The following is a 15,560-nucleotide window of genomic DNA, read 5'->3' as shown; positions in this document are numbered from 1 at the left end:
GCAGCGGGGTCCCACCGCGGGAGGGGGGGGTCCTGCAGGGGTCTCTGGGACTGAGGGAATGCGGATCCCAGCCCCTGCCTGGCAGCGGGACCGCAGCAGAGCAGAGCGGGGGGCTTGGGACCCCCGTCCTTGCCCGGGCAGGGTCCCCGCTGCCTGCAGCCCCGTCCGTGCCCCCCTGCGCTGTGCGGGTGCCCGCGGGGGCACAGGAGGGGAGGCACCCGGGGCGGGATGAGCGGGACGTGGGACCCGGGTGGTGCGGGGGGGGTTGGAGCCCACGGGGCGGCACCGGGGGCCGGGGGGAGCCGAGCGGACCCGGGACGAGCCCCGGGGCGGGGGGGACCCCACCGGGTTTCCGGTCCCACGAGCGCCCCCTGCTGCGCAGGTTGCCATGGTGATGGTTGCGGCCTGGACGGCGCAGGCGCGGCCTTAAAGCGAGCCCTAGAGCCGGGCCTGAGGGGGCGGCACCGGGGGTCAGAGCCGGACCCACGGGGCTCACGTCCCCGGTTCAACCTCAGTGCAGGTGGGGGCGAGCGCAGCACCAGCAGAGCCTCCCGCTCCAGGCCGTGCGCTGTGTCCTGCCTGCCCAGCACATGGGGTTCGCGTTGGAGCCCGCTGGGGATGCGGTACCGGAGCCCGCTGGGGATGCGGCACTGGAGCCCCCTGGGGATGCGGCACCGGAGCCCGCTGGGGATGCGGTACCGGAGCCCCCTGGGGATGCGGTACTGGAGCCCGCTGGGGATGCGGTACTGGAGCCCGCTGGGGATGCGACCCTGGACCCTGCTGGGGATGCGACCCTGGACCCTGCTGGGGATGCGGTACTGGACCCTGCTGGGGATGCGGTACTGGACCCTGCTGGGGATGCGGTACTGGACCCTGCTGGGGATGCGGTACTGGACCCTGCTGGGGATGCTGCACTGGATGCAGGGCCTCTGGAGCAGCTCCTCTCTGGGCAGTCTCCTTTGTGTCTGCAGGCAGCAGGGAAAGCTCTTGCTGCCCTGTGCCCTCCAGGTCGCTGTTTCCGTAGCAGGGCTGTGTTCCTGCTCTGAGCCTTGGCACGAATGGAGCTGAGGGTGGTTTGTGGTGCTGGGCTGTAAGCTGTAGTGGTTCTGCTGGGGGCTAAACCTGCTCCAGAGTCAGCTTGGGCAGCAATCAGTGCTGCCTGCCCTGGCGAGGAGGGTGCTGGCTGCATGGAAGCCTATGGAGCAGCATGGGTTGTAAGACCTGGCCTGTTCTCACTCCCCATGGCCATGTAGAGATAAGGAAACTCAACACGGAGCCTTTTGCCACGCACAGAGCAAGCAGTTCTCCCTGGTGTCCATAGTTATGGATTTCTCCTCAAGAGTCTGCGGTGCACTGGATGCCCAGCAGCTCCTCAAGGGCAGCTCAAGTGAGTCAGCCTGTGGGAGCAGCTCTTGTGCTGAACCTTGTATTTCTCTTTCCACCCAGCTGAGTCAGAGGAGCTGCTGAGGGAAGGCTGCGAAGAGCTTTCGGAAGCAGTTAGAAGCAGGAAAGCCTGAGGCAACAAGATGTGCCTTTGTTCTGCAGGCTTTCAAAATGCCTTCCGAGAGCCCTGGTTCTGGCAGGATTTTGCAAGAGCCCTGGCATCACTTGCATGACGAAGCCGGTAAGTGTGTGCTCTCCCAAGGAAAGTGAGACCCAGATGAATGAGGCCTTCATTCTGTGGAGGGAGAGGAAAGCATGCGGGAAATCCACAGGAAGAGCTGGGCAGAGCGAGGTGTTTCCTCATCAACACGTACCACCAAAGCACGTCTTGTGCAGCGGTTTGTGCCCTCACTTGAAACGCAGCTTGGTTTATTGTGGAGCCCACGTGAACTCAGTGGTGAAGGTGTGGAGGAGCAGTGCTCAGGGGGCTCTCACTGTGGGGCTATGGGCAAGCTCATGCTCTGAGTTCCTTAGGTTTGGCTGCAGGTGTGCAGAAGGTGGGTGGGTTTTGCAGGGCCGCTGCCTCCTTGGCTTCTTGTTAAGCAGCATTCCGGGGCAGCCCCTAACGCTGGAGCTGTGACATCTGCTTGGCTTCAGGGAAACCCCACTCATGAGATGCCAGCTGGGGTAAGTGGACTTCATCCTGACATGAAGAGGTGCTGGGAGACTCCATGAGCAGCCAAAAGTGCACTTTGGGGTGGCTTTAGTTGGCTTTAGCTTCTCTCCGCTCTGCAGGCGGAGACCTGAAGGGTAGCCTCATGCTCCAAATGACATTCATCCCCTCAGACCTGGAGCCGTGCTGACTGCAGCAACTTCCACATCAGGCAGCATCCTGGGGACCGAGGCAATAGTGTGATTCCTTTAGAAATTACAATTCCTGATGCTGAGAAGCTCCTTGCTTCTCCCAGATGGCTGAAGCCATTTAACACGGTGGGTATCATGCAGTGGTGCAGAATTGAACGCAGCCCATCTGTGAGACCTGCGGGAGAGGGGTCACTTCACAGGTGGGGTGAAGAGGCTTCACCTCAGAGTCAGGCTTGTGGGTAAGGGAATGCTTGTGAGCAGTGAATGGGAGGTAATTATGCAAAGTAAGATGTGAATTACAGCCAGGAGGACGGCAGGCAGTGATTATCTAACTGCAAATAGGAACGTGTTAATTGGCAATGGAAAACCTTACATTAAGCTGATTTTCTGCCCACAACCTCAATTAACGTGGTAAATAACCAGAACACAGTAAACAAGGGTATGTGAGAAGCCTGGGGTGACTGAAATGCTCCCAACTTAAAGGAGCTCCTTTGTGGCTGACCTCAAAACTCGGAGTCAAAATAAGCTCCGTGTTACTGCTCCTGGGGGCCTGTGCTGTTGGGATGTGTCTGGGTGCTGCTCCCACACGTGGACGAGGAGCAGCTCAGGGCATGCAGAGCCGCATCCTGGGGCTGCAGGACTTTGAGGGGAGGGAGCCTGTTGTACCTGGGGTACCCGAAGCTGTCTGCAGGGGTTTTCTGCTCGCTCACCGTACTTTTCTGGCACCTTTCGTGACTTTCCTGGTTAATTAAGCTCTGCAACGCACACAGATTGAAAATGTGACTTCACAAAACTCCAACAACATATGTTGTGTTGCTTCTATCGCCGCAAGCATGTGACAGAGTTTATTTGGTGCTTCCCCACGGGCTGCCTGCTCTGCTCTTTCCTCCAGGAACCCTCCCAGCACTGCCAAATCTGAGCTTCTTGCACCGGGGATCCCCCTGCCCCCATAACGTTGAATAAATGTTCTTGTGTACAAACACAAGATGATGCATTGGGCTGCGCATGGAAATTCTGGGAAGCCCTGGGGAAATGCTGATGTTAAAGCTTGTAACTCTGCTCTTCCATCTGCAGGTTGGCAGGTCACAGGGGGGAAGCTTTCCTGTCCTTAAACCTGAAGGATATCATTGACTGAAGGTGAGAAGGACTCTGTTCTCTTTGGGGAATAGCCAACAGGTATTTTGTTCTTTGGCTCGTTTCCTCCTGCTCTGTGCCCATCTTGTGCAATTCCCCAGGGCAACACCAAAGTGTGCTCAAGGTGGGTTTCCCCAAACGGGCATCACTTTATCTGGGATCTGACTTCTTACACTCCGTACATATTCATATATAAACCTCTGATCTTGGGTACAGTTAACACTAGGCAGCAGTATCAGCAGCTGGGGTATATTAGACATTTCTCTGCTTCGTAGGTTGGAATCCTGACTTGAGAGTCTATGTTCTAGTGATGTCTGTAAGTGCAAACCACTGCTACTGTGCCAGAAATGGATTCCCTTGCCTTCACACTCAGCTGCTCCTTTCCTCTTCTCCCAGTACATCCCACTGAAGGCCTGGTGATTCAGTCACTTTGCTCACACAGGCTTTACTCTGAAGAGCAGAGATGATGGCTGTATCCCACCTGTCTGTGCATGCCATGAAGTGGGGTAAGAAAAGGACCTTGTCACTCCCAGCTCCTGCACACACCTTCAGCATTTGGCTCTGCTGTCACTGTCACCTTTTGTTCTCTTTCCATTGGAAAACTGGTGTCACAAGAGTGCTGGAAATGTCAGTTTGACAGATCAGTTAGGACCAAAGCTGAAATATCACTCCTTTTATTGCTAGTGGTTGAATTTTGGCAGCCTTTCTTCTTCCTCAGCCTCGCAGACTGTGAGAACAGAGTGATTCATGGAAGGGAGTGATTTGATTTCCTACATGTCCCCCTTGCTGCTGTCCTGAGTTTGATAGCTTTCATTTGATTCACACGTCTTCCCAAAGGAATCCCACCTCCAACTGATGGCTTAGGAGACAGGAAAATCCATCACTTCTGCCTGGGAGAGTTCAGCAGAGTTCATGCTTGCTCTGAGTGATTAAAAGCCATTGGGAGTGGGGTACAGGAGGCTGCCTTGGGTGAAGGGGTGCTGAGGTTTGGAGGCACAGTGACATGAAGAGTTTCAGGCCAGCCATGAGGTATTGTACTAGCTCCGAGCAGTCACTCATTCATTTTCTGCACACCCCACCCTTGATGGCCTCTGATTCTTATTATTCCCTGCGGTTTTTAGTGAGACCATCATGTGGTGCTCGGTTTAAGCTCAGGTGGCTGAAGCCTGTGATTAGACAGGGAAGATAATTAACTGGCACTGGGGCAGGACTATTTAGAGTGAGAATTAGGTATTTGCTTGTTCAGTGTCTCTTTGATCCTTATCTTTACTTCATTCAGATTACATCTCTCAAATCACAGACTCCCAGAGCGGTTTGGGTTGGAAGGGACCTTAAAGCTCCTCCAGTCCCAACCCCTGCCACAGGCAGGGACCCCTTCCACTGGAGCAGCTTGCTCCAAGCCCCTGTGTCCAACCTGGCCTTGAACACTGCCAGGGGTGAAATGTGGCAAGGCAGAAGCCTGCACCCAGTTGCACTCCTGGGGAGTGGGGTACACACTGCCTGCTGGGGCTCTGCTGTGAACATGAATGAGCTGAACTCCTCCTGGCAGCCACTTAACTGCTGCCTTGTCTCCTGATGGCTATAAATGTGATTTCATTGATAGCAGCTTTAGGGGAGAGCCTTAATGTTTGCTTTGCAGCTCTGTGCATCTCTAAGGTTGATCTTTTTTACTTTAAACCTAACAACTTTCTGGTTAGTGCTCTCTTAAAATGCATCTCGGCTTAGCCCTTCACTTCCAAGTGCTCAGCAGTACAGCAGGGCTGGCTCTGCTGCACACTACTGTCACTGTTGAGCCTCAGGAGGTGGCAGCTGAGGGAAAGAGAGGAGGAAGAAAAACAACTAAATGGGATGTCAGATTCCTCATGAGTCTGAGATGGGGTCAATGCTAATGGAGGATGGTGTTGAGCTTCCTGTTTTATGGGCTGCTCACTTCCATAAATCCCTTGTCTGTGGGGAAAGGAGGGTCTTTGCAGTACCCTGAGAGAAGAGATGTTGATTGCTGCTGGGGGAAAGTCTGATGGGGACCTGGGGACCCTTTTTTTCCTGTAGCTATTCAGTAGTCAGGCCTGAAGGGTTTAACTGCACTGGGGGTTGGTGGCTTCTACCTTCTGCTCTCTGCCTTTTTACTAAGGCTTCTTGCTGGGCTGTGGGACTGGACGGTGGTGAGTGGGAAATGATCAGCAGGGCTAAACGTGTGGTCATCTGTTGGGAATGGCTTTTTGTAACACAAACAGCATTTCGGTGCCTCGGGGCTGAGAGGGAAAACACACCTCAGTAAAAAGTTCAGCTGGAACTCTCAGAGTCACCCACTGCACACACAGCCCAAGCGCTGCAACAGCAGGATCCCGAGCGCCCAGCTGCCTTGTCATTGCAGGAGCCGAGAGCAGCAAACAGCAAATGGCATTCCAGAAATGACAAGCAAATCAGCATTATTCTTTCAGCCTTAATTGTGGGAGCGCAGAGCAGTTCCGCAGGTGGGGAAACTCCCCTTCCATGTGATTGATGCTGACAGTGCTCTCCTGTGAAATGCCTTCCCTGATTTGTCTCTTTTCAACTCCCCCCTCTAAGAGGACGTGGCAGCAGGTACCTGTTACAGCCCCGTGTCCTGGCAGCTTCAGCCCCGGATTTAATGCGGTGCCCCTGGGGACAGCTTGATTTCAAATGAGCAAACGCAGCTCAGCTGTGGGCCTATAGCTCTAATGTGCACAATCTGCTCTGTTCATAGCCCCAGACCAGATTGCCCCTCAGGCAGCCTGCACATAAAGAGCTGGAGTAACTTCCGTGGCTCAGGAGGCAGAATGCAGGTCCTGGAGGTGGGCACGGTGCTGGGTAGTGCTGCTGGGCTCCTGCAGGAGAGCATTTGAACGCTGTGTTGTGCTGGGAAGCTGTTCCCAGGAGACATCCACATTCTACTGCTAAAAAAAGGGCTAGTGCTCCTGCTGTGAATACTCAGCATTTACTGCTTCAGCTAGACTTGGGGTTTCACTTGTCTGTCTGGAAGCTAGAGGGACTTTTTTTCTCTAGTACCATCAAGAACAGGAATAGAAACTTTGCAATAAGCTCAGAATGTTCTTTGGCTCAGTGCATGGGAAAGAGATTTAGGGTTGGATTTCCTATTGCTTCACACTTACTCCTGCCTGCTAGCAGGGTGACAGTTCTGTGCACAGGCGTTTCTCTTGCATGAACTATTGGCTGTTTCTCCCTAATTTACTGCTGTATCTTCTCAGCTTATTTCTGGAGGTAAATGCTTCCCCTTCCCTCACTACCAGCAGCCAGGAAGACTCTGAACTCGGGGACATCTCAAAGACACTCTGCATACTGTGGACAGGGAGAGGAGGCAGGCAGAGATGTTTATTACCTTCTTAGGGGGGTTAAGATGTTTGGAATGGATGGTCTGGTTCCAACTCTGCCTTGGCAACTGCTCATAATACTCTATAGTGATTAAATGATGGATTTCCAGAAGCAGAGCAAAGCAAGCAAGTGGCCATTGCAGAGTGGGGAAATGGAGCAGCGTGGGGCTGCAAAGGGAGCGGAGTCTGTGTCAGAGCCGGGCTTTGCACAAGAGCTCTCTTTCAGAGGCCCTCCTGCATTGTGCCTCCCACACTTGCTGCTTCTGGAGCACTCTGTTCCAAGCAGCTTGTCTTGCAGCATCTTGTGATTGACTTCACAACGTGCTAACCCCGGGTATTAATAGCAGGGAGATGTCTGGTGCTTTCAGCTGTTCAGCTTTGTCTCCCATTGCTGGGGGTTCACTCCTGTGTGCAGACAGGTAGTGGTCATTGCTCAGGTACTTCAGTACCTGTGCTTGATGTTGTAGGCTAATGGGTAAGGAAAAGCACATTGAGGGCTTTGACCTGATACAGGACAACGGTGGAGGGGGAGGCCTGGGTACTCTGATGAACCAGAGCATCACCACAGACACATTTAGTTGTGTGTCCATCCCGTGCTGGCAGGATGCCCTGCTCGCATCCTGCACATCAGCAAGAGAAGAACAAGAGGGAGCTATGAGCTCTTATGAGATTGAGACCCAAAGGAGCAAATGCTCCCCAAAAGTGGGTGTGAGCAACCAAAGTGCAGCAGCACTGTTGGAGACCTGTAAATGTAGCAGGAACAGTTTTGTTCCTTGTGCTGCTTTTCAAGTGTTAAATCACAGCAGTGTCCTTCATGCACCAGCAAAACCCCCTCTGCAGTCACTGGTGGCCTTTCACTGGGCACTTCCCTGAAGCTGGTTGTGTAGTTCACTCTTGGGAGGTAGTACTTGGATTATGAAGTCACACTTCCAAGAGGCTGACGTGTATTGTAACTCTAATTTGCAGTACACGGCTCAGTGTGCCTACAGCTGTCTCTAGGTGTAGTTTCTAACTAACAACACACAAGTGCAGCTGCACCTGAAAGCAGCTCCCTCGCCTCTGCAGAAAGGAAGAGTAAGGTGGTGGGTAACTCCTGTTAATGTTTTCACTGCAGGCTGCTACCATGAACGACTGCACAGCAGCAAGTGTAACACTGATCCTGAGCTTGGGATGGGACACATCACCGTGGCTGAAGTTCACTTCCTCACATTGAGCAGCAGCAGTTCCCACTTCTCTCTGGACGCTGACAGCTCAGCACTAGGCTCTGGCCTTCTTCCTTCTGAAGCTGTGAAGGGCTTGGATGAGCTATTTGGTAATAGCTGACCCAGGACCCAAGCCTTGCTGGCTTCCCGACTGTCCAGCCCCACTTGCAGAGCTCAGTTCTGTACCAGGTAAGAAAATGAAGGGGCTAACCACGTTCTGCATGGCAAACCAAAGCGTTTAGGGAAGGCAGGCACCTGATCCTCCCACTGCTACTACTATGGAAACATGTCAGAGAAGAGAACCTGTTGCCATGATACTGTAAAAATAACCTGGTGTCAGCCACTGTGGAGACGCTGAGTGGCTGCTCTACATGGGCTGTGTGAGTGGCTCCAACACAGGGACCTGGCACCGTGCATGCAGGGAGGTGGCTCTCTGACAGCTTCAGGTGATAAGTCCATGTGAGTTTTAACCTGTGTACGTGACACTTAAAGCTGAAGTGGGCAGCCTCGGTTTGTGCAGATGTGGGCTTAGCTACGGAGTTCTAAAGCGGATCAAGCAATGGTAGGTGGGTTTAAAGAAATCCCACCTCAGATGTAAGGAGTTGGAAACAGGGTGGGTTTTGGAACTGTAAATCGGAGCATGTATGGAATGGATGAGGCCACCTGGTGAAGGTGCCTCTGAGCTCCAAGGTGCTCAGGCAGCCAGGAAAGATGCCAGTGCTGGGTTTAAAGCCCTGGATGTGTGTGCAGAGGGGAAGCGAGCCCAGGATCAGGCCCAGCTTGGCAGAAGGGGTGAGCTCCCTTGAGAGCTGCAGAGAGCAGGACAATGGCTGTTTGAAGCCTTAAAATTATATCCAGAAACACCTTTACAGCAGTTCAGAAACTTCAGGGCTTGCCCTTGCCCAGACACTTTCCTTACACAGCAAAAAATCAAACCCTCTGTAGCCTGTTACTGATGTTTTCTAAATCCTGTTACGGTCTGGCCCAAGTTGTGCTGGGGTTCAAGCTCAGGCTAAAGGGGGTGGTCTAAAGACAAACTGTAAATCCTTTGAAGAAACTCTTAGTGGTTGAATCAATTGTCTTTGTACTACAAGGCTGGTCCTCCGCTCTCTTCAAGCTTTTTTAAATATACATGTTTTATCCCTCATGTCTTTGGTCTTTGCCTTCCAACTGAACAGCAGAACACATTTTCCCAGTGAGACTAAAAGGATGCTGCCTCCTCCCACCCCGTCTTCAGAGATTCCTGACGTGTTTCAGATGTACAGCTTGGCTTTGTTTTAGTACCACGGGCACACACAACTCCTCCTCCGTGCTGCAGGCGTGCTGTGGATTCCCAATTCCTCCTACTCCTGTTCCCAACATGACAATGAGCCAGCTCTGAAGCCCAGCTCCAGAAGCACTCGCATAAAAACCCAACAAGAAGCACACACACACACACAGAGTCAGCAATGTCCCACTGCTCTCACTTTAATAATCCCACTTCCACCCCAGCCATGGGCTACTGCCCAGTGCTGTGTCCCAGCCCATGCCTGAGAGTGGGAAGGAGCAGGAAAAGGTTTGTGATCCAAGGAAGCTGCAGCCTCGTAGGTGAGAAGCCAACCAGTCCCCAACTCTGGCTACAGGGACCTCACCTGAGGCAGGCTCCAGGCACATGGATCTGCTCCAGCAAACCCCATAGGATGTTGTGGTGTGAGCTGCAGAGGTGACAGCCCGAGTACACACAGTGACAACGGCAAGGCCGCTTCAGCCCTCCAGGATGCGATTGATCAGCTTCATTTCCTCAGCACTCATGGGGTTCAGGTTAAACCCCTTCAGCTCAGGTTTACCTGAGAAGAACACACGGCAAAATCATGACTTTGCAGCACAACCAGTGCAGCAACCCCTGAGGAGCTGCAGGGATGGCAGGGGCAGCCCTGGGAGCTGATGTGGGATTATCCTGGTTGATGGCTCTGCACCAGTGCTGCTGGAGCAGGGAAGGAACTGCACAGCCAGTGGGAAAGTGGCTGCAGGAGCACACAGAGCTCAGGAGTTTCTGGACCCTGCTGGCATGTGGCATCTGATGCTGAGAAGGTTCCAGAACATGAGTGTTACCTTGGGCTTCATAGAGGCGGTTCACCTTCACACGCAGCTCCTTGCGGAGGTTCTTTATCTCCTCATCCAGCTGTTCCTGGTCTGAGACAATCACAGCGTGGTTCGGGTTGGAAGGGACCTTAAAGCTCCTCCAGCTCCAGCCCCTGCCACGGGCAGGGACCCCTTCCACTGGAGCAGCTTGCTCCAAGCCCCTGTGTCCAACCTGGCCTTGAGCACTGCCAGGGATGGGGCAGCCACAGCTTCTCTGGGCACCCTGTGCCAGCGCCTCAGCACCCTCACAGGGAAGAGCTTCTGCCTCAGAGCTCAGCTCAGCCTCCTCGGGCAGGTTCAAGCCATTCCCCTTGTCCAAGGCCCCTCTCTGGGGGGAACAAGTGGGATGGGGGTGAGGAGGGCTCTGGCCTGGAGGGCTCTTTCCCCCCTGCCTGGGGGTGCTGGGGCTGACCCCTGCCCTTGTGCCCACACGTGTGAGCCGGCAGAGCCGGGCAAGAGCCAGGCCCTGCCCCTGTGTGCTGGGGGGGCCCTCGGGAGCACAGGGCGAGGTGACCCCCGTTAACCGTTACCGTACCCTTCCGCAGCATGTCCCGGGTCTGCGCCGCGGGCAGCTCGATGAACATGCTCCCGAAGCACACCATGGCCGTGCCTGCGGGACGCGGACGGGAAAGGCCCTGGTGAGCGCGGCCGCTCCCGGGCCGGGGCTCCGGGCGGCACCGGGGAGCGCGGCCTCCCTCACCCTCGGGCTCCGGGCTCTTGTGCAGCGCCCGCAGGGCCTCGCGGTTCCGGTTCCGCTTCACGTCCAGATCCACGATCTGTAACGGGAGGGATGCAGCCGCGGCCACCGGCAACGGCGGAGCCCGCACCGGGCCGGGCCGGGCCGGGCCGTACCTGCTGCCGCGCCGCCAGCACGTCCTCGGCCAGCTCCTCCACCTCGGCCAGGTACCGCAGCACGAAGGCCGGGTCCCGCGCCATGGCCGCCGGCTCCGTTACCGCGCGGATCCGGGCACGGGCCGTGTCCGCTCCCGCCCCGTTCCCCCCCGCAGCCGCAGCCGCAGCGCCGGGTTCCGCGGCGGAAGGGTCCGCGTCGCAGCGCGCCCCCTGGCGCTCACCCCCGGAGCGCTCCGCGGCCCCGAGCCGAGGGGTTGGGGACCCGCGGGACAGCGGGGACCCGGGGCACGGCCCCCGGCTCTGCCGGCTCACACGTGTGGGCATAAGGGCAGGGGTCAGCCCCAGCGCCCCCAGGCAGGGGGGAAAGAGCCCTCCAGGCCAGAGCCCTCCTCACCCAAATCCCATTTGTCCCCCCCGGAGAGGGGCTTTGGACAAGGGGAACGGCTTGAACCTGCCCGAGGAGGCTGAGATGTGCTCTCAGGCAGAAGCTCTTCCCTGTGAGGGTGCTGAGGCGCTGGCACAGGGTGCCCAGAGAAGCTGTGGCTGCCCCATCCCTGGCAGTGTTCAAGGCCAGGTTGGACACAGAGGCTTGGAGCAAGCTGCTCCAGTGGAAGGGGTCCCTGCCCGTGGCAGGACTTTGAGCTGGTGGAGCTTTAAGGTCCCTTCCAACCCAACCCGTTCCATGATTTATACCATGTCAGAGCCCGTCCCCGCTCCCCACCAGCGCTGCACTTCTGGCTCTTCCTCGCCTCTTCCCAGCATGGCGCCGGTGCCGGGCAGCTGTGCTCTTAGAGCCCGGAGTGGCCTTTGCATCCCCTTCTTCTCCCCAGGAGGCAATAAACAGCGCTAAAAGCACGGGGCGATGAGCTCAGATTGCCTTTGGTGCAGCTGAGCGGCTGCTCCGGGGCTCGGCGGTGAGGGCTGCGTCCCCAGGGAGGGACACGGCTGCGGCCCCGGCTGCATCAGGCTCCTGCCCTGACAGACCCTGCCCGCGGCAAGGGGAAGCACCGCACCTCGGAACGGCCTCTGTTCCCTTCCTCCCAGCCCGTGAGCAGCAGGAGATGGAGAAATGGGGGCTCAGTAGCCCCAGCCCCGATGGCAGGGACTGGCGGGAGGGGAGGACCCAGGAGCCGTGTTTAATATCCCATGGCCCAAAGCAGCTCCACCCGGGAATGCTGTTGTGAGACAGCCCTGGAGAGCTGCTTCGCCTCACTGGGCCCCCAGAGCCCTGAGGCCAGGGTGGAGGGCACTGCACAGCACGAGCCCCTCTGGCTCCCCTCTGCTCTGGGCATACTGCTCAGCAGGAGGGTGCTGGTGCTCAGAACCATCTCTTGGGTTTCCAAAAGCAGCCCTGTGCCTGGTGCTGCCGCTCACTCAGCATCGCGGGGTGATGGTGCCGGTGACGCTGTTTGTTCCACGTTGATGGTGGGGGAACGTCCAGTCTTGGAGAGGGGGTTTTGTAGGAGGGAGCCCCAGTGACACCAAACGTGGGCTGGGGGAGAGGAGGACCAGCGGTGGTGGGGACACAACAGGGCCTGTTGGCTCCTGCCCTCCATGGGACTCAGCTGGGTGAGGAGCTCCCCGAGGGCACGTGGTGACCCCAGTGCTGCCGGACACCACACAGGGACCACAGGGGATGGGGAAGGAGGGAGCGAGGCAGCGTCTGGCCGGTGGTCACCGCACTTGTGGGCAAATAATCTCTTAAAGGAGATTACCAGGCGGGAAGATTACCTCCCTAATCCCATCAGGTTGTTTGCTGCAGTTAACGGGAGATCTCGTCTGCGTGCACTGAGACCAGGCGCTCCCAGGGCAGCGGTGGCAGTGAGCGGCCGGCCCGGGATGAAGTCATTCATGCTCTTGGTTGGAGCTTTTCCTGATGTGAAGCAGTGGGATCGGGGCTGGCACCAACACTGGAAAATGCTCCTTTTTCAGTGGGGGTGTCTGGCTGGAGACCTGCAGCCTGGATCCATCCTGTGTCCCAGGGCTGGCTCCCATGGCATCCCAGCAGGATGGGGGCACCGGGGCAGCTGCAGGGTGGGATGCAGGACATGGGGTGCAGGATGCAGGACCTGTATCTGCTTTTCTCTTGCAGCCTCGCACCACAGCATCCACCATGGAGCGATTCCCTTCAGCTTTCTGCAGACACAAAGGCAGCATCTGATCCTTGTTGCTTTGGTGGGATGGGAGAAGAGCCTGATGATTCTCATGCTGAGTGCTGGGACCCACCTGGACCTGGAGCTGCATTTCCCTCCTGGGGACCAGTGGCATAAAGCTCTGTGGGCAGGGAAAGCCAAACTGTCCATCCTGCTGCAGACACAGGTGGGGTTTGGCTCCAGAGCTGGAGGTGGTGCTTGGGATGTGTGTCCTGTCCGGGTGGTGCCCATCCCCTTTGGTGGGCTGGAGACCTCTTGCCACCACGTCCATCAGCAGCTCTTGTTATGCACACTGGGAGGAGGGAGGGCTTTCAAAGTCAGTGTGGGAGGGGACAGGGACTGGGATGGGATGAGGATGGAGATGGGCATGGGTTGGGTTAGGACAGGGACTAGAATGGAATGGTGACAGTGATGGGGATAGAGAGGGGGATGGGATGGGGACAAGGATTGGGTTGTAATGGTGACAGGGGTGGGGATGGGATGGGGACAAGGATTGGGTTGTAATGGTGACAGGGATGGGGATGGGACGGGGACAGGGATCAGAAGTGGACAGTGATGGGGACAGGCTGCCACCTGCCCCCTCCAATTGCAGAGGGGCAGGGGAAGCCTGGGAAGGGGGTCCCAGCTCAGCACAGGCATGGGGGAAGCAGCAGCAGATTGAGCTGCAGCAGGAGGGATCTCAAAGCACCTGGGAAACATTTCCTGGGCAGGGAGCAGCAGCTGGTGCTGAGCTCTGCGGCCTCTCCCCAGCCAAGCTCTGAGCCAGCTGCAAACCATCCCAGATCTCTCCTCCTGGAGCTGGGACAGGCCTTCTGCTTGGGAGCTGGACTCAGCCCGGGGACCAGAGGTCTGCGAGGGCCAGATGCACCTTGATGTGCCCTGCTGGGGACCAGCAGTCAGGGACCAGCCACCCGCCCGCTGCTGAGGGCTGCTCTGCTTCGCTCTGTACTTCGCTGTGCAAAGAGCAGGTTTGGTTTCAGCCTGTTCCTTTTTCTTCCTTGCAGCTCTTTTATGTATGCAGCTAGAACCCATCCCTGCCTGCTGGCAGCTGCACAGGAAGCTTAGGGGCTGTTTATGGTTTTTTTTTTCTCTCTCATTTTACCATGTGCCTGCTGGGGCCTGTTGTTCATAGATCAGACTTCAAACCACTGTCCCTGTGTTGCCAGGCTGTGGATCTTTAACGCTGTTTCAGAAGGGGCATTTCAGGACCACTGAAGGAAAGTGGGTCCATCTCTCCCTGGTTTCCAGGTCCCCTCTCCCTGGTGCTGTGCCCACTGTTGCAGAGGCACCAGTTCTGCTCTGTTGGCCAACCAGGACAGATTGGGATTGATCTGGCACTGGGGAGCTCTGGCCAGCAGTGCCCGTCCTCCAGAGGGGCCCAGGCTCCTGAAAGGCTCCGTTCCTCAGGCTCTGGGATGCTGGGAGCATCCCCTCCCCCAGGCAGGCATCTCTCGAGGGGATCTGTCAGGAGCAGCTCAAGGTTAGGTATTTGTTGCATTACCCATGCTAATACATGCAGCACAGAGAGAGCCTCACAGAGGGCCTGACTGCTCCCTTGTGCCGACTAACACCTTCCCCCTGTGCTCCCTCAGCTTTGTGCGCCAGGATCCAGGCTTAGCCCAGGTTTGGATGTTGGCTGTTTCCTGGGATATAACATGCTCCCCTCACTGCGTGCTGCCGTGTGCTCACCGTGGGGCAGGCTCTGGGCCATGCATGAGGTTCCTCCCCAGGCACACAGAGCTTTGGGGACTGAAATGCAGCAAGGCAGAGCCTGTCCATGGAGATGATTTGCTGCAAAGGAGCCAAAAGCTCTTCCCCTCCTAGCAGTGCTGGAATGCCAGCCCAGAGCTGCTTCACGTGTCCCACAGGGGTACCAACCCCTCGTGCTGCCCATGGGGCATCCCAGTCGCGACGGGCAACAAAGGAGAAGAGGTGATGGGGCAAAACCAAGGAGCAGGGCAGCGTTTGGGCTCATGGGCACCCAAACCCCAGGTCCATTGGATGACCTTGGCACTTCACCGGCTTGTGCAGCGCCTCTGGGGGCCTCCCCAAGGCTGGGCTGTTCCTGCAGAGCGGGGCTCAGGTCCAGCGCAGCAGCTCCCTGCGGGAGTCCCTCGGGCAGGAGCTCGGTGCCCTGCGGCGCTGCCCCTGCCCCGAGGACCGGAGCCTCCCGTTGCAGCCCCGGGGGGCTCTCACCTCCCTGGAGGGGGTCCCACCTGGGCTGCCCGGGGAGCCCCGGTCCTTGATGAGCCGGGCGGGGGGCGCCGGGGCGGCGCGGCCGCTGCCCCGGGGGGGTCCTGCCGGCACCGGGCGGGGAGCCCCGGGGGATCGTTACCGGTTCCCCTTCCCGGCGGGGCGGCGCCCAGCGGCCCCGAGCGCTCCCGCGGGACCTGGCGGCGGCGGCGGGGCGGGGGCTGCCGGGGCCGGTCTCGGTGGGGCCGCGGGGCGAGGCCGGCGGGGCGGGCGCTGCCGGGGCGGGCTCGTCGGCTCCGTCCTCCCTC

General features: G+C 57.4%; 1 protein-coding gene and 3 long non-coding RNA genes across 5 annotated transcripts; 3 read left to right on the top strand and 1 right to left on the bottom strand.

The window, feature by feature from the left end:
• The first annotated feature begins 1,334 nt into the window (after positions 1-1,334).
• On the top strand, positions 1,335-8,459 carry LOC134166314 (uncharacterized). 2 transcript variants are annotated; one of them, XR_009965823.1, is made up of 4 exons: positions 1,335-1,735; positions 3,322-3,384; positions 3,778-3,887; positions 7,846-8,459. It is a non-coding gene; the product is annotated as an uncharacterized LOC134166314 (long non-coding RNA). The 2 variants fall into 2 exon arrangements; XR_009965822.1 differs by lacking the exon at positions 1,335-1,735 and having other exon boundaries at positions 2,900-3,384.
• Positions 5,664-6,843, top strand: LOC134166315 (uncharacterized). The gene is made up of 2 exons (XR_009965824.1): positions 5,664-5,830; positions 6,609-6,843. It is a non-coding gene; the product is annotated as an uncharacterized LOC134166315 (long non-coding RNA).
• Positions 8,460-9,382: 923 nt separating the features above from the next.
• On the bottom strand, positions 9,383-11,112 carry PDRG1 (p53 and DNA damage regulated 1). The gene is made up of 5 exons (XM_062623862.1): positions 10,907-11,112; positions 10,755-10,830; positions 10,590-10,664; positions 10,025-10,105; positions 9,383-9,759 (listed from the first exon to the last, which is right to left on the bottom strand). The coding sequence occupies exons 1-5, from the start codon at positions 10,988-10,990 to the stop codon at positions 9,677-9,679; spliced, it is 399 nt and encodes a 132-aa protein (XP_062479846.1). The 5' UTR covers positions 10,991-11,112; the 3' UTR covers positions 9,383-9,676.
• A 2,509-nt stretch (positions 11,113-13,621) lies between these two features.
• Positions 13,622-15,198, top strand: LOC134166334 (uncharacterized). Its single transcript, XR_009965827.1, has 2 exons — positions 13,622-14,539; positions 14,652-15,198. It is a non-coding gene; the product is annotated as an uncharacterized LOC134166334 (long non-coding RNA).
• Positions 15,199-15,560: the final 362 nt, after the last annotated feature.

This window comes from Pezoporus occidentalis, unplaced genomic scaffold, assembly GCF_034315485.1.
Source record: "Pezoporus occidentalis ecotype Australia unplaced genomic scaffold, CSIRO_AGI_Poc_V1 ctg259, whole genome shotgun sequence".
NCBI lineage: Eukaryota > Metazoa > Chordata > Aves > Psittaciformes > Psittacidae > Pezoporus > Pezoporus occidentalis.
The sequence above is the reverse complement of the archived record's forward strand: the minus strand, read 5'-3'. Positions and strand labels throughout refer to the sequence as shown.